Source organism: Medicago truncatula, chromosome 3 (genome assembly GCF_003473485.1).
Source record: "Medicago truncatula cultivar Jemalong A17 chromosome 3, MtrunA17r5.0-ANR, whole genome shotgun sequence".
NCBI classification, from domain to species: Eukaryota; Viridiplantae; Streptophyta; class Magnoliopsida; order Fabales; family Fabaceae; genus Medicago; species Medicago truncatula.
Window position 1 is genome coordinate 39356691 of NC_053044.1, and position 26635 is coordinate 39383325.

At 33.2% G+C, this 26635-nt stretch overlaps 5 protein-coding genes across 6 annotated transcripts; 1 reads left to right on the forward strand and 4 right to left on the reverse strand.

The window, feature by feature from the left end:
- Positions 1–352: 352 nt before the first annotated feature.
- Positions 353–3834, forward strand: LOC11427550 (NADH--cytochrome b5 reductase 1). Its single transcript, XM_003601281.4, has 9 exons — positions 353–585; positions 1525–1666; positions 1828–1918; positions 2026–2103; positions 2370–2450; positions 2562–2651; positions 2890–2955; positions 3160–3246; positions 3535–3834. The coding sequence occupies exons 1-9, from the start codon at positions 477–479 to the stop codon at positions 3625–3627; spliced, it is 837 nt and encodes a 278-aa protein (XP_003601329.1). The 5' UTR covers positions 353–476; the 3' UTR covers positions 3628–3834.
- Positions 3835–3949: 115 nt separating this feature from the next.
- On the reverse strand, positions 3950–5619 carry LOC11435952 (uncharacterized). The gene is made up of 5 exons (XM_003601282.4): positions 5213–5619; positions 4886–4950; positions 4749–4809; positions 4436–4582; positions 3950–4222 (listed from the first exon to the last, which is right to left on the reverse strand). Exons 1-5 carry the CDS (start codon positions 5490–5492, stop codon positions 4089–4091), a joined length of 687 nt encoding a protein of 228 aa, XP_003601330.1. The 5' UTR covers positions 5493–5619; the 3' UTR covers positions 3950–4088.
- A 1712-nt stretch (positions 5620–7331) lies between these two features.
- Positions 7332–11176, reverse strand: LOC11435953 (phosphatidylglycerophosphate phosphatase 1, chloroplastic/mitochondrial). The gene is made up of 7 exons (XM_003601283.4): positions 11048–11176; positions 9961–9991; positions 8508–9257; positions 8326–8403; positions 8115–8188; positions 7909–8016; positions 7332–7644 (listed from the first exon to the last, which is right to left on the reverse strand). The coding sequence occupies exons 3-7, from the start codon at positions 9187–9189 to the stop codon at positions 7528–7530; spliced, it is 1059 nt and encodes a 352-aa protein (XP_003601331.1). The 5' UTR covers positions 9190–9257; positions 9961–9991; positions 11048–11176; the 3' UTR covers positions 7332–7527.
- Positions 11177–17117: 5941 nt separating this feature from the next.
- LOC11429035 (serine carboxypeptidase 1-like) lies at positions 17118–24368 on the reverse strand. Of its 2 annotated transcripts, XM_003601287.4 has the most exons (7): positions 23586–24367; positions 22838–22945; positions 22469–22743; positions 22012–22373; positions 21802–21894; positions 21533–21638; positions 21033–21292 (listed from the first exon to the last, which is right to left on the reverse strand). In XM_003601287.4, the coding sequence occupies exons 1-7, from the start codon at positions 23974–23976 to the stop codon at positions 21140–21142; spliced, it is 1488 nt and encodes a 495-aa protein (XP_003601335.3). In that variant the 5' UTR covers positions 23977–24367; the 3' UTR covers positions 21033–21139. The 2 variants fall into 2 exon arrangements, with proteins under 2 accessions (XP_039687457.1, XP_003601335.3); XM_039831523.1 differs by lacking the exons at positions 21033–21292; positions 21533–21638; positions 21802–21894 and adding an exon at positions 17118–17456 and having other exon boundaries at positions 23586–24368.
- LOC120579651 (serine carboxypeptidase 1-like) lies at positions 17467–19586 on the reverse strand. The gene is made up of 4 exons (XM_039832257.1): positions 19199–19586; positions 18411–18518; positions 18034–18308; positions 17467–17938 (listed from the first exon to the last, which is right to left on the reverse strand). Exons 1-4 carry the CDS (start codon positions 19584–19586, stop codon positions 17570–17572), a joined length of 1140 nt encoding a protein of 379 aa, XP_039688191.1. The 3' UTR covers positions 17467–17569.
- Positions 24369–26635: the final 2267 nt, after the last annotated feature.

The following is a 26635-nucleotide window of genomic DNA, read 5'->3' on the forward strand; positions in this document are numbered from 1 at the left end:
TTTTGAAAAAAATTATGGAATATTTTTTTCTTCATATTTTATAAAAAATATGAATTTTTTTATATATTTTTGGTTTCAAAAAAATTTGGTGTTAATCATTCACCGTAGGCCATAATAAACCTACATGATCCAACGGTTTCTATTTTAAAAATAAATCAAACAGTTAAAATGTAACGGGTATGACCAAAAGAGGTAACGGCAAAAGATATTAAGGATCAAATTGAGACACTTTATACTTAGGAGATCAAAATAAAATCCGAAAACAAATTAAGGGACCAAAGCATGTATTAAGTCGGGGTAGATGTGATTTGTGAAAGGGCGTGACGTGTACAATATGCTCCCCTTGCAAATGGAGGAAAGAATGATCCAAAGACATTGCCACTCAGTTTGACGCAAAATACACCAAATTCTCTCTATCTGCAAACAAATTGAATACAAAGACTCATTCTTTGTTTGAAATTCTCAGATCTCGAAAAATGGATTTTCTGCAGAATCAGAAGGTAGAGGTGATAACCATGGCAGTAGCTCTTGTTGCCATTCTTGGTGGTACCGCTTACTATTACTATCTCACCAAGAAACCCAAAGGTTCCATTTTTTGTCTTCTTCTTTCTTTTTTTATACGTATTTTCAATTGGGTTTTGTCTTTGTTCTTATTTGTTTAAGAAAATTGTTTGTGTTTGTGTCTTAAGTGGATGTTTCGTGCCAACTTTGTATCTGACATGTGAGATTGCTAGGTAGTTCTTGTTTGTTTCCGCAAATTCTTGAAGAATCTTTCAATTTCATTTGCTCATAATATGGCAATTTTATTTGTGTAGTTTTATGTATTTGGCGTACATGTGTGTTGTAATGTTCTCCGTCAAATGCAACTACTCTAGGTTTAATTTAAAGGATTTAATATCTATACACCGACAGTGTAAAACTTTTTTACACGTACATCCAATCAAGCCAGACCATGTAAATATATGTGGGGATATTTTAAAAACTAATTCGAGTATAAAAGTTTTGCACCGAAAGTGCATATGACTTAATCTCTAATTTATAATTGAATTATAGTTGGTTCTTGACAGAGTTTCTAAATTCTGAAGTCCTATTAGTAATTTAGGTATATTTTGAAAATGTTTTCTATTTATATATTGTTTAATTTAGTTTTGATATAGTGAAAAGTTTTACAGTGTCAACAAATCACATTTGCTATACAAATCTTGTAAGACAAGAAACAAAGTATCTTTTGCAAGCAAAAGTGTAAAACAGGAAACGAAAAAAATAAAGGTTTTCTCAAACTATGGATGACCTTAGTAGGGTTTGATTTTTATTAACGCCTCCCTGTTCTCCTAAATAAGGAATGAATGAATTTTGGCACAAAGCAAGTTGACCTATATATTGCCCACATTTCAAGCAAAAAAGAATCTTGTGTAATGGGGCTTGGTAGGTATAAATACCATTGATAACCTTTCATACAATAATTCAAGCTTTAGGGAGAAGTTATTTCTTAACAATAATTAAAGTTTCTACATTTATTGCTAGGGTGCTTGGATCCTGAGAATTTCAAGGAATTTAAGCTTGTCAAACGCACTCAACTCAGTCATAATGTTGCGACATTCAGATTTTGTCTTCCTAATCGTAGCTCAGTGTTGGGGCTTCCTATTGGACAACATATCAGCTGCAGGTTTGCGTTTTGTTTCTTTTCTCTTTTACAATTCATTTCATAATGCCACTGCCTAATTCCTTTTTAGCATGATCAGCTTTTTGTATTTACTGGTTCACACTCAATGAATATGTTACAGGCAACTATAATGCTTTCATTTGAATATATCTGTTTTTTTGTAGAGGAAAAGACAGTCTTGGTGAAGAAGTAATCAAACCATATACACCAACAACATTGGATACTGATGTTGGATACTTTGAATTGGTCGTTAAGGTTACGTACTACTAACCAATGCTTAGTATTTTATTTTTGTTAATCAACGTTCCTTTTTAAGTGTACATATTGATTTTTACTAACTGTATTGTTTTGCTAATAATTAGATGTATCCACAAGGAAGAATGTCTCATCACTTCAGTGAGATGCGTGAAGGCGATTACTTAGCTGTGAAAGGACCAAAGGTTCTTAAAATTCTTTCTCTATATCTGTTTGAATAATTCATTGGCTAGATGTTACTTGAGTAGCTTCTATCATGCTTTGATCAGTTCCTGATTATCAAGTGACTTTTTGCTGAACTTTAATGAGTTGGCCAAATTAGTAATTAAAGTTGTTAGTCCGAAAAGCTCTAGTTATAGGTTAAGGTTTATGAATGTATCCATATACTAGGGTTTAGTATTCTTAAAATATGTAATGCAAACTAGCTTGTAATATACTTTAATGTCTCCAGGGACGTTTCAAGTACCAACCCAACCAAGTAAAAGCTTTTGGAATGGTTGCTGGTGGCACCGGCATCACCCCAATGTTTCAGGTATTGAATATGCAAAAGATTATTGAGATTCTGTTCCCTCTTTTGATCTTTCATTTTTTGCACTTTGAAACTTTGTAACCTTAATAACCACATATATTATATTTTGTTCAGGTTGCAAGAGCTATACTAGAAAATCCACAGGACAAAACCAACGTAAATTTGATATATGCCAATGTCACATATGATGACATTCTTCTAAAGGTAAAAATCTTCTAAACCTTTGTAGTTTGCGTTGTATGTTATTGTAAGTTGTATGGAAAAATCAAAATAATTCATCTCTGGCCATTTTATTTTATTGAACAGACAAATATCTTTGGAAACTTAGTTGCAGAAATCAGTCAAATGAAAAATACGAATGGACTATAGTCTATAAATCTCAAGCCTGTATTATGGTTAAGAATTTATGTTTGTATAACCTCCTGCTTGTTTTCTTTTGCAGGAAGAGCTCGATGACTTGGCAATTAAATTCCCAAATCGATTTAAAGTTTATTATGTTCTAAATCAGGTAATCAAACTATTTTCAACTTCTTTTCTCTACAGCTATTCAATCAGTCTGATACTACCATTCGTTTTTCCTATTTGTTTCGAAATAGCTATTTAAGAATCAAAATTAATCCTTCATTTTTTGTTACTAAGATAGATCTACTTAGATGGAATTCATGGTTTAAATGTTTTCTCATGTTGGTTTTGAATGCAATATACTTTGCAGCCACCAGAAATATGGGATGGCGGAGTCGGATTCGTTTCCAAGGAAATGATTGAAACACAATTCCCTGCACCAGCAGCGGATATTAAGGTCCTTTTTGAACACCATTCCCCCACCCTCAAACCTGGATTCCCAGCAGTTATAATTTTCCACAGTCATGGCAGTCAGTTCATCCAAGTCATTGAGTTGAGATTGAACGGTTCATATTTTGACTTCGGTTAATTGAGAACTTGCGATCTCAACTGTTTGATCTTGTTCAATAGCTGAGATCACTTGCTGTTTTGACTGCTAACTGCTGGGAATCTGTTTCTGACTTCTTTCTCTTTGTCATACATATAAGCTGACAAATGTGAAATAAACCAAATATTTCTTTTACAGATATTAAGGTGTGGACCACCTCCCATGAACAAGGCTATGGCTGCTCACCTTGAAGACCTTGGATACAGTCCCCAAATGCAGTTTCAGTTTTAGTTCATGGATAAAGCTATATTCTGACATACATTTTTAGTCCAAATTCAGACATTTTTTTGACAGAATAAACGTCAATTCTATAATCCAGTAGAAATTTTACACTTACACGTTCAGGTCAGAAAGTTTTGTTGGCTGTGCTGTATGTAACAGTGGAGGATATTGCTCTATTTCACACTTAATAATAATAAGATGGGACTTTTTTTATTATTTAAAATAGCTTTCTAGGTATATAAGGAGTAAGAATACTCAAACATGACGGCTGTGTAGGACGCCAATTTTGTTTTTTTGCCTAGCATACAACGATATAAAAAAATTCAAGAAATAGAAAAGAAAATGAAGAACTAACTTTCATTTATGTGAGCAGAATATCAGCTATCAACAGTAGAATATGCTTTGTATCAAAATGGCATTGCAAAACAAAGCTGAATAGTTTCACTATACAAAACAAAGTAGTATGTTTTTCAACTAGAAGTTGAACTTGTTTCAGTACTATCAGATTTGCCATCATTCTCTAATTCACCTTCTGGTTCTCCAACTGTATCTGCAGCCTTCTCTTCTATTTTCGACACACGGAACATAGCCAAATTAGTGTCCCCTGGCATTCATAATAGCAGAGGTTAAATATGGAATAGTACTTGTAGTGATGATTAGTTTATCATTTTGAAATTCACTTTGGAATATGGAGTCTTTTAAGATCCTTCTACAGATAGAGTTATATAATTATGTATATATAATGAGAAAAAACTAACATAGTTATTCAACAGAAAAGGTAATCAACTAATAAATAAAAAGAGAGTTAGAGTAGTACCAAAAGTAATATAACTCCCAGAAGATACAGTGGTAACTACTCCAGGTTTCAGCCTTTTGTCACCAATGAATGTTCCATTGGTGCTATCCAAATCTATAACAAGAAGATTGTCTTGTTTTATCCGAATGCGTGCATGCACACCTGACACTGTAAATACAAAACAATTTATTCAATTACATTGTGATTCTCTGGAACATAAACAAAGCATAGTAGATTAAGATTAAGGAGCTTCTTTCAGTGGAAAAAATGTTTGTAACTGTAAGAAAAATAAGAATCAAAATACATAACAGTTTATCAACTTGAACTTGTATACCTGTTGCAACCGGGATCACTAAATCAGCTTTCTCTGGAACACGTCCTACAGTGACTTCATTCTAGATAATTCAAAAACAAGAAAGTTAGTCTGAAGCATACTCAGCCACACAAATCATTGATGCTGATATTACTTACAGAAGTAATTTCATATGCACCTGGCCTCTCAACCTTGAAGCCTATATGCCTTGAATCACCATCTCCTATCAAAATGATTGGTTTTGTTTCCAAAGTGATAAAACTCCTTGTTAATCTTGTGCATATTGAAACAAATACTTAAAAAGTGGTTAATTGAGGGAGTCTTATTTGTAGTAATATCATGAAGGATTGAGCTCATTTATCTACTCAATCAAGATAAGGAAAATGGTAAAGTCTGCAATTGTAGATATTAATTTTAACAAGTTTTCAATTGTTGCTTGTAGCTTTTAGTTTCTAGATATGATTGAAGAAGAAAGTGTAACTAACCAACTGGTTCAAGAATCCATCTTTGTGTAGTAGTTGTTGTTGGAGTTGTAGCTTTTGATGCATGTATAGCTCCTAGGTTCACCTTTTCCTGTGCTTTGGGATGTATAACACCACCTGGTTGCTGAAAAAGAAAGCACTTGTGCAAATGATGTGTTGCTGAATTGAAAGTTACTGAAGTGGCATTGGAGTGTAATAAAAGTGGTGAATTCAGAAGAGAACCAGAACATGTTTGAGACTTTGGAATTTTTGGAAGGTAGAGAGATTTTACAATGCCTTCCATTTTTGCTTAGCTCAGTGACTGAAAAATGAGAACTAGTTGTTTGCTTTTGGTTTCATGGGACATGGACTTGTCACTTTGAGTATGTGGCAGCCATTTAATGCTTGAAGAGATATTGGATAACTATATCTTCATATCTCATTTTTCCATACTACTGTTGAATAGTGAAAAGTGAAAACCACATAATTTTTTTTTTTTTATTCAAGAGAATTACTTATCCCAAATACTAAGTCAACAGTAAAATTGAGTAAAACAATTAAAATTGGAGGCTAGTTGCTTCATGCTTGAATATATATGTCATAGGAATTTGCATGCCATGGATTTAGAGAACTATGGTATAGACTATTTTCGAAAGATAAAATGACTTCTAAATATTTGAACGTGAATACATTTATTTTACTGGAGAATGTAAATACTTCTAAATACTGTCCGAAACTTATTTTTAATAATCAGATTTTTTTTTTTTATTCTCATGAGATACATCTGTTTGTTATATTCAAATCGAACCGGTCTATGCATATCGTTGTTATATTGATTAATTAATTTACTTCTAACTTAACGAAAAAATATTTTATTCTTTTTCAAAAATAAAAGATATAAACCGATCCATCATCCATAACCATGATAATGGAATCACCTTTTCAAAATCTATAAAAAAATCCCATTTATAAATAATTTATTTTAATCTTTATTTTATTTTACAAGATACATCAAATTGGGGCATTCCAAAAAAGGGGTGGGAGAAGTGCACAACACACGGACTTTTAGGAAATCATCTATTCTAGTACCACTCTAGTCCAAACACAATTAACTGTGGAATTCTGATGGGATCCGATACATTAGTGTTGATATGATCGCAACTTATTTTAATCTATTTTAAGTTATAGAAAAAATTGTTTTATACTTGCCAAAAATAAAAATATATAAACTAATCCATCATCACCTAGTATTGATTACAGATAGGGTAAATTACACTCACCACCCCTAACCTCCCCTAAGTTATTCATAAATAACACTAACACCCCCTCTATTTTTTAACTCAACACTAACCTCCCTTATTTTTTATTCAAATAGACAACCACCTCCCTTTTCACTTAGCACCGTTAGTCTCTGTTAAGTGTTAGTTAACTAATTAGATTTCAGTCATGTTCACAATCATATTCTCTGTTACGAGTTCTCTCAAAGCTTTTTGACCAATTCCCTCGTCAATTTCTTCCCCCTTTCCAACCTCAAAACCTTAACCCTCCAAATAAACTCCTTATTTGGTTCAACCCCTCCTTCTGCAACCACACTCAACCTCTTGGCTTTTCACACAATTCCCCCATGAATTCTCTCACACATAATTGATTAGAGTTACAATAAACTTACCAGTTCAACTACAACCCAATTTGCTAGAACTCATAAACTGTGTCCGATTCTTTATCTGCACCTTTTCAAAAAAACAACTTTTGATGGTCAATGTAGTTCCTAGGTGTGGAGTTTGGTTGAATGAATTCATATTTTTGTCTTTTGCTGTTGATGGTTTGCAAAATTTTGAGCTGAGAAGTGAGGACAATGAATTGCCATTGTGAAACAAAAAAGAAGACGCTAATCATTAGTCAGCAAATAAATTGCCATGATAAAAACGCTAAATAGAAACAACAATCCACAAATACACTTACAACATGGTGGGTGGAAGATCTCTCAACAAATTGGAAAAAATACTCATGACAAAAAGAATGTGAAGGAGGTTGGAGGAGTTAATTAATAGAGACTAACGGTGTTTAAGTATAAAGGGAGGTGTTTGCCTATTTGTATAACAATTAAGGGAGGTTAGTGTTGAGTTAAAAACTAGAGGGGGTGTTAGTGTAATTTGCCCTTACAGATATTATGTAGCAGGAGATAACTTAACTGACCAAAAAGACAGGTTGGTGGGTGATAATACACTACCAGTTTGGTAAAAAAAAATAGTAAATAATGCGACAAAAATTGACTTGTATGCATTACTACGGGACAGTATTCTAATGACCCAAAAAATTAATATGTTATGGAGACACAATCAAGGATGTGGCGGCTCTTTGACACAATGTCTAGGATCTGGCAATAGCTTCTGGTCAAGTGGCTTCAACCCTCTTCTAGACCAGTACTTTACAAATGTAGTTTCTAGCTTCCTAACCTATCATCAAAATCATTGAAACATTATACTCGGCAGAAAGAAATGTTTACAAATGGATTTAGTGATGAAACATAACATGCATCAATATTCATAAATTAAAATGTACAAGGTTGAGCTAAGCATTGTCAACCTTTAACTACACTTTTACCAAACTTCACTCTAAACATTCTCTTCTGTGAATGAGATTTCTTTTTTCTACTATTAAACATAATCAAATTGAACACTTCTAGCACTCAAAAAAGAAAATGAGTATAAAACAAAAACCTGCTTAACAATAAATGGCTCCTCTGCAAGGCTCAATGGCTCTGTCCAAATAGTTAGAAACCCATTCCGATTGCCATAAACAATGTCAGTGAAGGGGCGATCACCCACCTGCATCCGAATATTTATGGTTTAACATAAACCTGAATCAAATCAAACTACATAATAAGTATCTAATAGAAAATAAACATTACAAAACTCTTATCTACCATGATTAACTCTGATGCTTCACAACCAAAATGCTTTTCAATTTCTTCAGCTGTGCCACCTGGCTTCTTCACTCCTGCAGTATACATACAAAGTATCAACAATAGTCGTTGAGTCAATTCTCACTCAGAATTTTCACAATACTAACATTTATTTTCAAAATAAAACAAAACATTGCAGAATTAAATTCCATACAGAAAAAGCACCACTCACTGTGTCTGATGACTTTAATTCCAATTGTACCCTCAAGATTCCTAGCTTTTGAACCATCATGGTCATACTCACGAAGTCCTGATTACAATAACAGTAAAGAGCACAAAACATTCTATGAGTACGATAACAACAACTATGGCCAAATTTCAGAACAAGTTTGAAATGCTTCATGTTAGAATTACCAGCTGAGTTACTAAATACAGCAATATCTTGACCAAACTCTGATTTACAACTTTCCAATGAAGATTCAAGCGGAGGCCACGGCGTTAAAGAGTAGGGTACTGTAATAGTATTATCTTTGTCAAAGACAACACCCTTAAATCCCTTTCTATGTAGAGCAGCCCAGTCAATGTATCTTATATCAGGAACTGAAATATGTGGCAGTGACAATTTTGGGTCTTTTAAGATGACCATAGTTGAACATAGAATGCCCTCAAAGTTGATTCTTTGGCCAAATGCCGCTTTCAAATCTGCCCACCACATCTTAGTGAAAAGTGCACTGTCTTTTTTGTGTTCCTTGAATTCCCTTTGTCTGTCTGGTTGACGTTGACTGTGGTTTCTGGTTTCTGGATTTTGATTACTGGTGTCTTCTGAGTCAGCAAGTGAGAAGTATTTAATAAGGAACAGGTGTTTGTCGTTCTGATTTGAATTGGAATTGTATCTAGACCTGTAATTGCTTTCTAGCCCTTTGTTGCAACTCTGTGTCTGAGGAAGACTTGGACCATAGAAGTTTCTCAGAGGGACTTGGCTATCTGCATTGGCAAGTGATAGAGTGGTGAGTTTTCTCTTTCGTTGGGCATGATGATGGCTGGGAATGTGGTACGAGCAACTGGGAAGCTGAGCAGCAGCACTAGTAGACAGCATTTTAATAGTTTTTCTTGCTTAAATAATGCCTGACCACATGTTGCTACAGCTGTATGCTTCAATGATCACTATTTATAATAATAATGATCAGTATGATTAGATATATTAAGATTAAACAAATTTGAAATTCGGTATCAATGAAAATAAAATGATAATTAACAGTGACATCTTACATAAAGGAATATGTACAGAAAAGCATTTGAAAAAGAAAAGAGCAACATGTATACCCCAACCAAAAGGAAATGGTAATAAATATTTTTTTTTTGAACAAATCAAAATGGAAATGGTAATAAATATTAATTGTTACAAAGCCTTCTCATTAAAAAAAATAAAATAAAAAATTCAGCCTAGCTTAGTGTTGTTGCCACTCATTGTTTCTTTATCCAGCAGTTGCCAAAATAATATTGAATGCCTATACGAAAGGTATGTAATAGCAATCTCAAAGGCATGCAACTAAAACACATTCTACATGGTCATGTACTACGATATCCACTTTAGATCCAGAACCATAACCAAAAGCAAGAGATTTGTTACCACTTTCCCTCAGTTATAGCTATTGTTGATTAATATTAGTCATCACTAAAATATAAAAAAAATAAAAAATAAATTGTGAATTTATAATGATGCAGAAATGAAAAGATAAATTTACATATGCTCAATAATACAGGATTTGAGCTCTATTTACAAGGACTTATTTATCGTCACCATGAACTAAAAAAATCATGGTATGACAGAAACGATCCATATGTGAAATCATGACTTAACACTAACCTGTCAGGTAACTTATCCTTGTATCAATCACCTGCGTAAAAGCAAAATATTCAGAAATTTAGTCACATAAATGAATCCTCACAATCTCTGAACGAAATATGCCTCCAACTTTAAAATATACATGAAAAACTGACATGTAGGAAATAGAAGAGTAAAAGTTTAGTACAGATGCAAATCAAATGAGAAGACACTATCCTGCAACCCATGGAACAAAAACACTAGGCAACCCTACCTATCATGGTATTAAACAATAAGAATGATTGTTTTTTTTTCCACTATGTGAGGATTTTTACATGAATTAAATGACTCGTAATTTCCTCTCATGAATTAAGTTCAAAAATAGACCGCTTACCCCTAAGAGGTTTAATCAATAATAATTTTCTTGGTCCCTCTTTATCTCTCACTATTGAATTACTCTCTACCTGGTTACCCGTCCTTAGAGGTAGTTCTAAAGATTTTCAACACACATGTTCAAACCACACTTTAGACAAGACTCTGCAATCTTGTCTACTAAAGAAACAATGCCAATTTTCCGTAAATCTATCTGTCCACTGTCCATCATAACATTTCATCTCTGTAACACAAGCAATATAAAACTTGGATTTTTGCACAGAACCAAACACATGAAGGTTTTAGTGGTCTTTAATACAACTGTGGACACATTTGTCTGGAATTCTCCACAATATTAAGGATAGTAATATAACCGTTACGGCAACCACAAAAAGTTTGTTGATTTGCTTGCATTGCTCAAACTGAATGTCTGTTTGAATTGACTTATTTGAGTTCATCAACTAACATAAGCACTTATGACACTGTTTCAGAGAACTTATGAAAGAGCTTATAAATTATACAAAAAAACAAATTTTAGTTTATTTGATCTTATCACGTGTTATAGAAATAGCTTATTCATATGTTTGGAAAATAAGTTGTTTATCGAAACATGGTCTAAGCGAATTTCGACCACTATAAATAAATAATTAGAAGAAATACAATAAAAAAAGAGTAACTGAACGAGAAAATGCAGGAATGAAAGCGTGAATCTCATTATATAATGTAAATTCGAAAGTTTAAGAGAGAAAGAACTTACTGAAAGAGTGGCCGATGAGGAAAAGTGAGTGGTGTTTGGCGCCGCAGCCCTGTGTTGTCGATCCAATCCAAACACGCACGATTGAGGAAGAAGGAACGAGATAGATAGATAGATAGATAAGTATGTTTGATTTCAAGTAACGCATAACATATTCATAGGATAGTGGTGGACCTATTTATAGTTCATCAATCAACATGTTTTTTTTTTTTTTACTCGACCAGATTCCATTAACCAGGGTAACCTTTTTTTATACCAACACCCCCTGCCCCGACAATAAAAGTCTATCTTTGCTCCATTTAGGTTCTCTCAATTTACCCCATTTCAAGTTATGGATGTGTGACATGTGGGGAAAAAATAAAATCAATGGTTGTGATTAAATTGTTTGAAAATGCAATTCTTTAATGAAAAAAAACGACTAATACCTCAAATTTGTCCTTGAATTTTGAAAAATCAGCCAATTTCATCCCTGAATTTTGCAAAATATCAAATTAGTCCCTGAATTTACAAAATGTCAATCAAATTAGTCCCTCCATTAAGTTGGTCTGTTAACGGAGGTGACGTGTAACGTTAACCTCTGACAAAGCTTACCACATCAGATGCCACGCAAGCAGGGACCAAACTGATTGATTTACACAAAATTTCCAAGGACCAAATTGATGGATTTTCAGAAAATTGGCAACAACTATTTCTCTTCTTTGTGAGTAACGCTCTTTCTCCTCTTCTTCATTAAGGGCTATTTCTTCCCCAAATATATAAATTTGGAACCCTAATGTTATAATTCCTTACATAGAGTTCAAAATCCCCAAAATTTCTTCCATGAATTGATGTCAAATTTCTTCCCCAATTCAAAAAACTTCGAACCTTAATTTTTTTTGATTAAATTCGAAATTCATAAATCAAATGGTCTGCCTTGTAGATTCGATGTTCAGAATTGATGGGTGGTGCGCGAATAGGCAAAAACAACTACAACAATCGGTATTCATCTTCAAGCTCCATGTACAATGATGATGTGAGAGAGCTTCAATGTTGGTGTCCTAGAATTTGTGTTGTAAGAACAGCAAACACTGTCAATAACCCAGGAAGGCCTTTCTATGCTTGCCCTCTGCATAAGGTTTGTTTAACAATGGTTATTTGATGTATGAATGTTTTGTTTAAATTATACTGATTTTGTCTTTTTATTGTATAGGATGATTGTGAAAATTGTAAATTTTTTGTGTGGGTTGATGAAGCTGAAGAATTAGGCTATTTTAAAAACAATGGTGTTGGTCATGGAAGAAATGCAAGGTTGATGGAGAAGGCAAACGATAGGGGCAGAGAACAGGTTTGGAGGGCAAGGTTGATGGATAAAGTTGATTGTGTAGGAAGTGAGTTTAGGTTGATTAAGATATTGATAGGAGTATTTTGTTTGACTGAGTTGTTTAAAATGTTATTGTATTGTGAAAAGAGGTTGTCAATGAATGAATCAAACCTTTCTGTCAAAAAAATTCAATCACATTGGTCCTTGAATTATATGCATATCCATCATTTCGATCCTCAAATTAGTGAAAATACCATCAAATAGGTCATTGAATTTTCACAACAGATATCACTGTGATCCTTGGTGCATACATTTGCTGAACAAAGTAAAAAGTAAAAGACAGACACTTTGATTATAAAAAGACACACATTTGATGAATACCATCATAAGTCATATATTTGATGTTCATAAGTCACTACATAGCAAAAAAATAAAATAACATTACATAGCCATCAAGTCATCAAATCATTTGATGTTCTTAAGTGATTACATATCCAAAAAATCATAAACTAAACAAGTCCAAAAAACATTAATTAAACTAGTCCAAAATCATAATTTAAACAAGTATCAATGCTTTGGAAATCCTGGAGTTGGGATAAACTCCATGTATTGGCGTTGAGTAGAAGCGGATTTTGGATTTGGAACTCTAATAACTCCAGGAGCAGTTGGATTTTGTGGTGCAGGACCCCTGAGTGGTGTTTGTTTATGCATGTCATTTGAAATCACTGGTCCTCTCATGCCATATCTCTTTGTACTCATTCTCTGCAAATAAAATCAATCATATTAGCCCTTAAATTATAACAAAATCCATCAAATTAGTCCTCAAATTATGCCAGTAAGTCTCAAATCGATCCATATTTTAGAGGGGTATAATTGGAAACACAGGAAAAATTATACTGAAAAGTTAAGTCTCGAATTTTTACAATTTCCATCAATTTAGTCCTTGTACACGTGGCTGCCTTGTTGACACGTGTACAAGACAACCCATCATGCAAGGGACACGTCATCACCACTACCGGAGCTTTTGGACGGAGGGACCATTTTGATGAACGTCTGTAAAATTCAGGGACTAAATAGATATTTCGCAAAATTCAGGGACGAATTTGACCGATTTTTTAAAATTCAAGGATGAATTGGTGCAAACTCTCCTTCCTTTGTCGGTTAGTTTTCCATCTTCCTCCCCCAAAAATCATCAGCACCTGAACCAAATTAAGCAAACATATGAATTTCTAACAACTTCTAAAACTAATTAAACTGATTTCATAACAATAATATTCCTGAGTAAAAATAAATCAAACAAGGCTACAACTTCCTGAGTAAAAATAAAATTAAACTGATTTCGTAATAAATCGTAACAAATCAGAAGGGGAAGGTGAGGTGATGTAAAGTAAATACAATATTTTGTGTTATTCTTGTTTGATTGATTGAGTAATAAATCAGTTTAATTTTACGAAAGAAAATACTAACATGTTTTGCTTTACACACTGTTCACATGGTGCCTTACTAATATAAAAATAAAACTGCCGAAAATTGTATCAAGTAATGCATCCATAAATTGTTTAAATGATTCCGTTTAATGAAAAATCATTTGAAGAACCAGCTGAACGGCATGTATGAAACTGTAGGTAAGTATTCCCCTTTAATGTTTAAACGATACCGTTTAATACTTGATTGATTTTTACTCAATTTACCCCATTTTGACTGAGGATTTTGGTGATGTGATGTAGAGCAGAAGGGGAGGAGTGCGCTGCCGGTAGATGGAGGGAGAGGTGCGGCGACGGCGGTGGGAGGAAGAGATGCAGCTGTGAGATTATGAGAATAGGAAGAAGGAGAGCGTCATTTCAGAGGGCGCGTGTGTGCTGTTTTTTCATTGAGAAATTGCCTTTTTCAATTTAATCACAGTAATTCATTTTATTTTTTCCATACACGCCGTTTAAGGAAAAAACTAAAGCTGTTTGATTTCTTTATTTTTTTTAGTTCTAAAATTATTTTTAAATTAAAAGTTGGTTGACAAAATATTGTACAAAACTTTGAATTGATTATTTTTTTGGTGGTGTCCGAGGTTCGAACCCGCGACCTTGCATATATTTATATATTGTCTATATCAATTGAGCTAAGCTAGAGAATAATTTTTTTTTTCCAATTATACTGTATAACAAATTTTGTTATGAGAATATCATATTTTTTTTGTGTCATTTTTTTTTTTTGAAGGGAATATGCTTATAGCATTTCATTGATAATGATAGTTTCAATACAATTGGGTATCTCAAAATAAACAGCGGGACTAGCTAGTAACGTGGCTTCTCTTGCAAAATATATTATATGATATTATATTTGTTATGTTGTTGGTGCCATTGAAAAATATATGTTTAGTTTTTTTAATAAGAAAAAGATATGCATAATTTGTTACAATATAAATGTGTAAAATATATATAAGTATAATTTTTTTAGGTATCTATACTTGTACTTTTAATTAAAATTAAAATTTTATAAAAATAATAATTGTACGCATTATGCAACACAAAAAAAATTATACGCATTAGCGTAACAAAAAAAAAACAGACATAAAATATTACTCTAAACGGTCATGTGTGTGTATATATTTATGAGGTTGAAGAAAGGAAATAAAAATGTTTGGTGTCATTCAATGACACCATGAATAAAAATATTTGTGAGATTGTGATAATTAAATGATATTAAAATTAAATATATAAGTGATAAAAAGATAATAAAATTCCTTCAAAAATAGATGATAAAATTAAATTGATCCTCCTTTAAAAAAAATTATATGGACCGGTTCAAAAAAAAATTAAATGAAAGAAAAAAAAAACAAATTGAAATATAATATTAAAAAATAAAATAAAAGGTTGCCTGCGTGAGTTGAAGAGAGGTGCTTGTGAAATAAATTAGAGAGAAGTAGTTTTTTGAAGTAGCATTCAACAATTTTTGCTTAAAGCTCATTCCATTCAATTTTATACATTCTAAAAAAAGTATTTTTTTCCGAAGGTACTTTATTGATATTGTGTTTGACCTAACTTCTCCTTAAAAATGTAGAGAAGCTGAAAAAAAATCGGGCCAAATGGTACCTAAATGGAGCAAAGATGAACTCGACAAGAGTATAAACTACCCTTAGTCTCATATATTTTTTTTTTTTGTCAAATTACCATTAACATTTTATTGTATATGTAAGTCAATTTCTTCATCAAAAAAAAAAAAATGTAAGTCAATTTGAATTTAAATTTAAATTATATTAATTTGATATATCTTTCATTTATTACCATTGAATTAATTTTCTAAGTTAATTTTTTTTATATATTTTTTTACTTTATAAAAAAAATTTGATTGTAACCAAACAATTGAGTTCAAGTGGTTAATGAGCTACACCAAAACATAAATCATTTAAGAGAATCTAAGTTCAATTTCTAGGTAAAACAATTTTTAGTCGGTTAACTCATGGTGAAACTCCAAATTACCAGACACCCTTCCTTTAGGATTCGGAAGGTTAACATGCAAATAAAATTATTGGTAACATAACAAGTATGTCATAGCAATAGTGCACTAAGTTTATGTTATTTTAAGCCAAATTAGCCCATCAAGTTTGACATCAAGGAAAATCGAACATGAGACTATAAATAGTGTAATAGTGAAGAAACAATTAAGTTTGGAGAGAATGATTGTTATCGAACAACTGCGATTTCATTATACAAACTTATAAGTTATATCCTATAAGTTAGTGGTTTGACCTTGCCAAATAGAACCACGGTGAAGTGGAAAACTTTGATGCAGTCGGAAGCATAGGTTAGCAAGCGCTAAACCTAGATAGAAAGAACAAAATTTGCAAACGACAAACTTGTAAAAATAGGGGTGTTTGGTATTTTCGCAATTGTATGATAAGTTTCGAGAGAATGGTTGTTATCGAACAACTCTGCTTTCATTATACAAACTTATATGTTGTAAGTTAGTGGTTTGACCTTGCCAAATAGAACCACAGTGAAGTGGAAAAGTTGGACGTTTTTTTACTGTTTTTTCTAGAGAAATAATAAAGATGCAAGTAATTGTGGGAGTGGGAGTGGGAGTAGCTTATGAAGTTGCATTGTTAAAAGTGTATTTGTATTTCAAATTTTCTACCATGTCAAAAGATTGAGATCTCTTATCAGCTAATTTGATTCATCACAAATGTGACATAAAAAAGCAAGACAAGAAACCCTCTCACAACAATGGACTAAGGGAGAGCCTATAATATGGCCACTTCACATTAAAATCAGTTGACATGTAACAAAACTTTTAAGTGAAAGTTCAAACTAATTCTTTAATATTACAATCTAACTAGTAGATTTTGCACAAAGTGCATTTATTTCATGGAAGTAAATTTGAAACAAGGATCATGCTTAGAACCAATTAATTTGATGGTGAACTAGGAAGCAGACTTCCATAGAGGAATGATGATATCATTGTCAATGCCCTTTCTGGCTGCCAGCTTGGAACAAGATGTCCTGCTCCTCTTACTGTCACAAATGTCAATCCTTTGTATCCCACCACATATCCTCCAATCTATCATTATAATAATTTGATGACGTTTCAAAAATGTTATTACTTGGTCTACAAGAAAAGTCAATAAATCAACTATATATGGAGCGAATTAAATTATTTGTACTCGACATTGTAAGTGTCAATTGTCCCTCAAATAACAAATCAGTCTCTTAAATTATAGAATGTCAATTGGTTTAGTTTCTCCATCAAACTACAAATAAACTAATTTCAGTACCTCTTTTCCAGAGTACCATGGACTCCAAGCTGCGTTTATAGGTAACTTAAGGGTGTTGATTGAATATCTTGAAGATGTAACTGAAACCACTGCATCTGTATCACCACTGTAGGAGAACGCACCATCAAAATTTAGGAGTTGGAACCTCTCATTAGTCATTATTCACAATAGTCTATATGTTATAATATTGTTCTTGTGGATTCAAATTGTGATAACAGTGTTAAGAATTTATATTATAATGAAAGTGAACTTGCCTGTATATCCATAATTTAATCCCGCTATTGATGAGATACTTGACGGTTGGTAAGATGGTAATTGGACTGTCTTTCCAGTCAGTAAGAAGACGACTATGAATTGTCATAAAAAATAACACATTCTTGATCAGCATAGAAAAATACATTTATATAAGTGTAGAAAAAATAGTACTATTTTAGAATTTCTTAAAAGTGGTAATAGAATACTACCTGCAATGGGTCCAATTTGTAGGTTTTGCATGAAGAGCCTTTTGAACCTCTGGTCTATTTAGATAGGCAGAACCATAATAATCAGAACAAGGGTCAAAATCATTACTTACATAACCAGTTGAACCATTTTTCAGAGAGGAGTCATGACACAATGGAGCATAGATGTTATATAAGTCTATCTTTCCATGTTCAAAGAAGGCCTTTAGTGTTACATTATTGATACAAATTGCTGAAACATTTTCAGTAGTGAAGTCACAGTACTTCTCAATCAACTCATGAGTTTGATCTGAGTTCAAAGCATGAGTCCAAAGGTAATCAAAAAACCCCTTTAAACTTGTGGCATCATCAATCCAAGCATTCCCTATCTGAAATTTTTTAAAGTAAAGATAATACTGAAGTTAGATTTATGAGATTGTGAGTTACATTTCATACTTGGTCTTTTGAAGTTGGAAAATCATACAGAAATGCCTTTGAGGTTAACAATGGTGTTGTTATAGAGTTTATTGTTGTGTAGAATAGTGGATGCAAGTTGAGGAACATAATGACCAGCATAACTCTCTCCAGTTATGTAAAAATCTCTGGTTTTGTATTGTGGAAATCTCTCCAGCCAGTTGACGAGGAAGACATAGGTGTCTTTGGCAGTTGACTTATCTCCTGATTTGTCATAGTCAGATGTTGTGTTTGAGTAGGAAAATCCTACTCCTGCTGGAGATTCTAAGAAGAGTACGTTCGCCACTGCATATTTCATAATGATATAAGTTGGTAAGATATTCATGTCTCAGAAATGCATCATAAGAAACAATGTAATTATATTGATGATGATGATGATTGTTTCACCTTCATTCCAAGCATATGGGTTACGGTATAGTGTTTTGCCATCAGAGTTGATTCTGAAGGGTCCTAGCTCCTGAAAGGCTCCATACCCCAGTGAGGAACAGCCAGGTCCTGTGAGTTTCAAACATTATGTTGTCAGAATCAAAGCTGTCATAATCTCGACTAAGTAAACTTGTTGAGCTTACATAGACTCTCGACTAGTAAAACTGAGAGCTTACTTATTTGTTTTTATGACTCATAGTTGTAAGAGTGTAAGGGTTAGCCCTTGAGTTTAATAACCATTGCCAGAATAATTTCATCAAGAGTAAAGTTCAGATGATGATGCTCATATTATAACCAGGTTTTACCATTTTCTTTTAATATCAAAAGAAAAATAATATTCAATATCAAGTGATGTTTGTCTTTAGGTTAAACTATATTATCATTTTCAGTACTACGAAAATGAACTTATGTCATCAATCAAGTATAATTAATAATCTATTTATAAACTAATTTTATCTCGTGTGGTGTTGCAAATTTTCTTATTTAGTGGTTTCTGCAAGGTAATTTTCACAATTTCAAACATCATAACGAAAATGCTAGATGTAGCGACAAGCGCTTGCACGATGTTTTCACGATACGAGTTCTTAGTTGGTGATTGGCTATTTATGACACATGTCAACTATTATTTTCACGATGTTTTCACGATATGAGTTGTTAGACAATGACACATTAAAAATCATAAAAATTAGAAAATGCCTACAAAAGAACAAAAGTTAACTGTGAAAAACAGTTTCTAATGCAATTTTTACCTCCATTGAGCCATAATACTAAAGGTTTAGTGGAAGAGTTATATGGAGACTCCACAAAATAATAGAAAAGTTCTCTACCAGCCTCAGGATCAACTGTGACATAGCCTGAATATTGGTCAAAATTTACCCCATAGGGTTGACCAGGCAATGTGTCAATCTTGTCAGCTTGCATTAGCCCCTCTTGAGGTGCAACATCAGCAGTAGAAAACGAAGAATGTGTTTTCAATGCATCTTCCTCTTCCCATGAAAGAGTCTTAGGAGGATTCTGTGAGGTTCTAGACAGAATAAACTCAACAAGTTTATCAGCTTGACTAGCTTTGCAATATGGAAAAATAACCAATAGACTCAAGTTGAGTAGTAAACAAGCATAAAGAGAAACCTTCTTCATCTTGTTCTCAACTTGGCTTCAATATATCATAAGTTTCTAACTATTTATAGATGAAAAACAGTGGCAATTTTGCAGGGACTTATTTGGTTGTGCTTGTTTGAATCATGTGAAAGAAATAAGAGAGTTAACAGTACTGTTGACCAATGACCATGCATTGGTCAGCCGGCTGACCGACCAGGTAATGGATTGTTCTTGTTTCCGTTTTTCTAGAATCATGTATCAAGTTATTTAACATTTTAGTACTATGTGATTAACTTTGAAAGTTAATGGATGTTTGTTCCTCTAACTTATTGTTGTTTATATGCATTTGTACACTGTCTCAGAGTATTTGTAATTTGGTTGCTTAGGGGTGGGAATATGCTTGCTCGTGCTAGGCTCTGCATAAGTAAAATATGTGTTCAAAAAATTGAACTACTTAGTCTTACATGGTATATTTCATATTTAAATAAGTAATTTTTCCTATATAACAAGCTAATTTGTTCCCTAAAAAAAAAACAAGCTAATTTGTCAATGAGATTAAGTTTTATTTTGAGATTTAACATGACCTTTTAGAGAATTCAATTTTAATCGACATTTGCTCCTATTTAAATTCTATTTTACAGTAATACATTTATTTGTATTAAGAATTGATCAGTAGGGTAATACACTTAAATTATTGTTTTGGTTGATGAATTTTTTTATCCAATGTAAAGTCATATCTGGAGAGAACTTGAGTACGATATTTTAATTTCTATCCCTAACATATTACTAACTATACTATTTTTTTTCTTCAAAAGCATACTAATATTTTTCATTAAAAAAAATTTAACGCTACCTTGTAAATAAACGATATACGACAAGTACGCAACTTCTAAATTTTACAATACCGGATTTGTGTGTATTGAATAAATATATTTTTTGTTAAGATCCACCAAATGAAAAATAGTTGTAAAATTATTGGTAATATAACATGTCTTTATGAATAGTGCAGTATGTGTATGTTATTTTAAGTCCAATTATCCTACCAAAAATGGTATCGGGGATAATCGAATCCAAGACCTTGAATAGTGCAATTGTGAAGAAACAATGTAAGTTTGGAGAGAATGATTGCTATCGAACAACTCTATTTTGATTACACAAACTTATACGTTATAAGTTAGGGGTTTGACCTTGCCAAATAGAACCACAATGAAGTGGAAAACTTGAAGGTTTTTTACTGATTTTTCTAGAGAAAATAATAAAGATGCGAGTAATGGTGGGAGTAGCTTATGAAGTTGCATTATTAAAAGGGTATTTGTATTTCAAATTTCTTACCATATCAAAAGATTGAGATCTCTTATCAACTAATTTGATTCATCACAAATGTGACATAAAAAACCTCTCACAACAATGGACTAAGGGAGAACCTATAATATGGCCACATTAGATTTAAATCGGTTGACACTTGACATGTAACAAAATCTTTAATTGAAAGTTCAAACTAATTTTTTTTTTATTACAATCTAACTAGTAGATTATGCACAGAGTGCATTTCAAGGAAGTAAATTTGAAACATTGATCATGCTCAGAACCCTTTAATTTGATGGTGAAGCAGGAGGCAGGATTCCATATAGGAATGATGAGATCAAAGTCAAAGCACGTTCAGGTTGCCAGCTTGGAACAAGATGTCCTGCTCCTCTTACTGTAACAAATGTCAATCCTTTGTATCCCACCACATATCCTCCAATCTGTCATTATTATTACAATTTGGTCGCATTGCAAAAATGTTATTACTTGGTCTAGAAGAAACGTCAATAAGTCAGTCATATATCGAGTAAATTAGCATTTTGACACTCAAAATTGTAAGGGTTGAGCAATTTAGTCTCTTAATTTTTAAAATATAATAAATTACCCCCCTTAAATTATAGAATGTCAGATCAATCTAATCTCTCCTTTAATTTGAAATATAAATAGACTAATTTCAGTACCTCTTTTCCAGAATACCATGGACGCCAAGCAGCGTTAATAGGGAGCTTAAGGGTGTTGATTGAGTATCTTGAAGATGTGACTGGAACAACTGAATCTGTATCACCACTGTAGGAGAATACACCATCAAGATTTAGGAGTTTGGAATTTTTACAAAACAAAAATTGTAACCTCTCATCATTCAAAACAAGAGTCTAGATGTTACGTATATTATTGTTCTTGTGAATTCAAATGGTCATAACAATTTATACTATAATGAATGTGAACTTGCCTGTATATCCATAGCTTAATGCCACTGTCGATGAGGTACTTGACGGTGGGTAGGATTGTAATTGGACTGTCTTTCCAGTCAGTAAGAAGATGACTATGAATTGTCATAAAAAATAACACATTCTAAATTAGATAAAAAAAAATACATTTATATAAGTGTTAAAAAAAAGTACTATTTTGAAATTTCTTAAAAGTGATTATAGAATATTACGTGCAATGGGTCCAATTTGTAGGTTTTGCATGAAGAGCCTTTTGAACCTCTGGTGTATTTAGATAGGCAGCACCATAGTAATCAGAACAAGGGTCAAAGTCATTAGTTACATAACCAGTTGAGCCATTTTTGAGAGAAGAGTCATGACATAGTGGAGCATAGATGTTATAGGAGTCTATCTTTCCTTGCTCAAGGAAGGCCTTATGTGTTGCATTGATACAAATTGATGAAACGTTTTCAGAAGTGAAGTCACAATACTTCTCAATCAACTCATGAGTTTGATCCGAGTTCAACGCATGAGTCCAAAGGTAATCAAATAACCCCCTTAAACCTGTGGCATCATCAATCCAAGCATTCCCTATCTGAAATTTTTTATTGTAAAGATAATGATAAAGTTAGATTTATGAGGTTGACAGTTATATTGCATTATTAGTCTTTCAAAGTTTGAACAACATACAGAAATGCCTTTGAGGTTAATAGTGGTGTTGTTATAGAGTTTATTGTTGTGAAGAATAGTCGATGCAAGCTGCGGAACATAGTGACCAGCATAACTCTCTCCAGTTATGTAAAAAGCTCTTGTTTTGTACTGTGGAAATCTCTCCAGCCAGTTGATGAGGAAAACATAGGCATCTTTAGCGGTGGACTTATCTCCTGAATTGTCATAGTCAGATGTTGTGTTTGAGTAGGAAAATCCTACTCCTGCCGGAGATTCCAAGAAGAGTACATTTGCAACTGCATATTTCATAAGGATATAAGTTGGTAAGATAATCATGTCTCAGGCATGCATCATAAAGAAATAAATTAGTTATATTGATGATTGTCTCACCTTCATTCCAAGCATATGGGTTGCGGTATAATGTTTTTCCATCAGAATTGACTCTGAAGGGTCCGAGCTCTTGAAAGGCTCCATATCCCAGTGAGGAACAACCAGGTCCTGCGAGTTTCAAACATTATGTTGTCAAAATCGAAGCTTTCAAACTCGAGAGGCGAAATAAACTTGTTGAGCTTCTGTTGACTTGACTAGTAAAACTGAGAGTTTATCGATTTTATTAGAGTTTACATAAAACTCGTTAAAGTTTCCGAAAAAGAGAGTATTCGTGCGGGTTAATTTGTTTTTAAGACTCATAATTGTAAGACTGTAAGGGTTAGCCTGAGAGCTTAACAACCATGGTCAGAATCATTTCATCAAAAGTAAAGTTCAGATGATGATGCTCATAATAACCAGATGTTACCATGTTCTTTTATATATATCAAAAGAAAAATAATATTCAAAATCAAGTGATATTTTTCTTTAGGTTAAACTATATTATGTTTCACTACTATGAAAATGTAGTTATGTCATCAATCAAATATAACTAATAATCTATATATAAATTCTTTTTATCGTGTGTGGTGATGCAAATTTTCTTATTTAGAAGTCTCTGCAAGGTAACTTTCACAATTTCAAACATCATCATATAAATAAATAATGATACAATAAAGAACATAAAAAAATATAAAATGCATACAAAAGAACAAAAGTTAACCCTCTAAAAAAAAGTGAACTGTAAAAAAAGTTTCTAGTGCAATTTTACCTCCATTGAACCACAGTACTAAAGGTTTAGTGGAAGAGTTATATGGAGACTCCACAAAATAATAGAAAAGTTCTCTTCCAGCCTCAGGATCAACTGTGACATAGCCTGAATATTGGTCAAAATTTACTCCATAGGGTTGACCAGGCAATGTGACGATCTTGTCTGCTAGTCTTAGCTCCTCTTGAGGTGGTGCAACATAAGCAGCAGAAAAAGAATGTGTTTTCAATGCATCTCCCTCTTCCCAAGAAAGTGTCTTAGGAGGATTCTGAGATTTTCTAGACAGAATAAACTCATTGAGTTTATCAGCTTGACTAGCTTTGCTATATGGAAAAATAACCAAAAGACTGATCAAATTGAGTAATAAACAAGCATAAAGAGAAACCTTCTTCATCTTGTTCTCAACTTGGTTTCAATATATCATAAGTTTCTAACTATTTATAGATGAAAAACATTGACAATTTTGAAGGACTTATTTGGTTGTTCTTGTTGGAGCCATGTGAAAGAAACAAGAGAGAGATAACATCTACCATTGAGGCATTGACCAATGTCCATGCATTGATCAGCCGGCTATGTTTAATTTAGTTTCTTCTCCTTGAATGTAATGTAAGGGATTGTCATTGTTTCCCTTTTTCTAGAATCATATCAAGTTATTTAACGTTTTAGCACTTTGTGATTAACTTTGAAAGTTAATGGATGTTTGTTTCCGTAAATTATTGTCCTGGTTTATGTAGTACTAGTACTACATTCTAGTTTATGACAGCATATGTAATTGGGTTACTTAGGGGTGGGCATATGCTTCTCTAGTTAGGCTTTTAGATTAAGCTCTATTTTGAAATTTAACATTACCTTTTGGAGAATTCGATTTTATATGACATTTCGTCCTATTTAAATTTTATTTTATAATAATACACAGCTATTTCAACAATTAATCCTTAATTATATAATCTGATTGTTAGTAAGTTATATAAAATCAAAGACTGACTTACTTTATTTAGTATTAACTTGTATTGTTTATGGTTTGTGAACTATTGTTTCAATTGTTTTGGTATGTTGTCTGAGTACTAGGTCCATTGTGGATCTAGACTATTGCAGGAAAGTCTGATCACAGGGACAAATATCATTAATGATCATGGAATGCTTAGATTATCTAAGAACAACAATTATGAGTATCAGGCGATTCACCAAGCGGGCAAAGAACGGGCAGGTAACAAGCCAATTCAGAGAGTTGAGGAAAACATGGTAAGTTGATTCGCCAAGAGAGCCCAAAGCTAGGTCAAATTGAGCCAAGTTAGATTTGTCTTCGATCAATATTTTTAAAACATCAAATTTTTATTAATGCATAATTAAAGATATTAAAGATCGTGCATAGACATGTGTGCAACAATAAACAATGTCACTTAATACACCCGTTATTTCTCAGTTGCCAAATGAACTGCAGCCCTCATTCAATCAAAACATGCATCCGTGAAATTAAGTAGCGAAAAGGACCGAAGATAGACCAACAGGGCATCAGACGGTTACAAAACTTCTTAATGTTTCTTTTCAAATTACAAACAAAAGAGAAAAGATAGAAATAGAGGCATAAGTTAAAAGGGAGAAAGAAGAAGGAACAACTTCGAGTGGTGTTTGTCCTTGAGGGCAACCATATTGCCATTGGAGTGGACATAGAGATAGATATAGAAAACAAAAGGTAACAAATGGGAAGTTGACATAGTGAAAGCAAGATGGTGCGACCATGCCCATGGTGGCGGTGGAATCTATGGGGGAAGAACCCATGGTGACGGTATAATTAAAATATTGAAAGTATATAATCGATTTAGAGGATACATTAGAAAATTAGCTAACGAAATCTAATCCCACCACAAATTTTTAACATGTTTAGTTTCATCACTTCTAATGCATTCTTTTACATTCTAACAACCTTTCTGTTGCGAATTCGATGAAAAAATTACACCAATAACAACTTGATGTATGGAACAAGGGATAATTAATGAGTTGATCCAGTTCGGTCTAAATTGACCAGTCTGAGGGAGAGAGCAGCTCTCCGTTCCACTATATAATGAGTAACGTTACAAAAGAGAAATCAATGGGTTACAAGAATAAGTCTCCCTCCTATTTCTACCCAAATTCCCAGTCTCTTCTCGTAACCAAGAGACTCAATTCTAATAGTGTTTCGCAAGGTGAATCAACCCTCAAACTCTAGTGTTTGTGTTTGTTCCAAAGAGACAAACTCTATACAAACCCTAGTTTTGTTGTTGCCTTTCTAAACCCTTGTTTCAGCCCCCTCTATCTCAAAATTTGCTATGATACAAGGTCTATATTTATAGTGAAAGTAATCCCTTTAAAAACTAAAACAAATCTTCAATAAAAATACGTTTTATTTTTATCTTCAATCGCACCATCGTGGCACTATTCGATCCAATCGTGCTACGATTTTTCCAGTGATTACTCCAGAATTTTGCTTCAACAATCGTGGCACGAAGCTTCTCCATCGTGGCACGATTCTCCATAATTCTGATTTTAAGTTAACTCTCACAATTCTCCACCTTGACTTCAAATCAGTGATGATGCCAATCATCAACCTTCTTGCTGCTCTTTCCCTTGCTTCCCACTACTCCAAGTAGCTCCACAAGTTTACACCTCTTAACCCATTCAGCCCTCGGAATGTCTTCCGCCTTCTCGAAAGTCCTTGCAGTCCAACTACACTAGGAGTTTTAGGTAGTCCCACAAGCATTCACCTTAACCTCTTCAACCATCAGAACGTCTTCCGTCTTCTCGAAGAGTCCTTGCAGTCCAACTACACTAGAAGTTTTAGGTAGTCCCACACGCATTCACCATAACATCTTCAATGCAGGACATCTCCCACTTCCTTGAAGATCACCTTGCATCCAATCACCCTTGGCCTTCTTTTAGAGTAATCCCGCAAGTCGTGCTATACATTCTTCAACCTCCGGAATGCCTTCCGTCTTCATGAAGAAATCCCTTGCTCAAGTGACCCATCTTGTGACAGTTAAAGCATTCAGACTTTGACTTGTTACCACTCTTTCCCC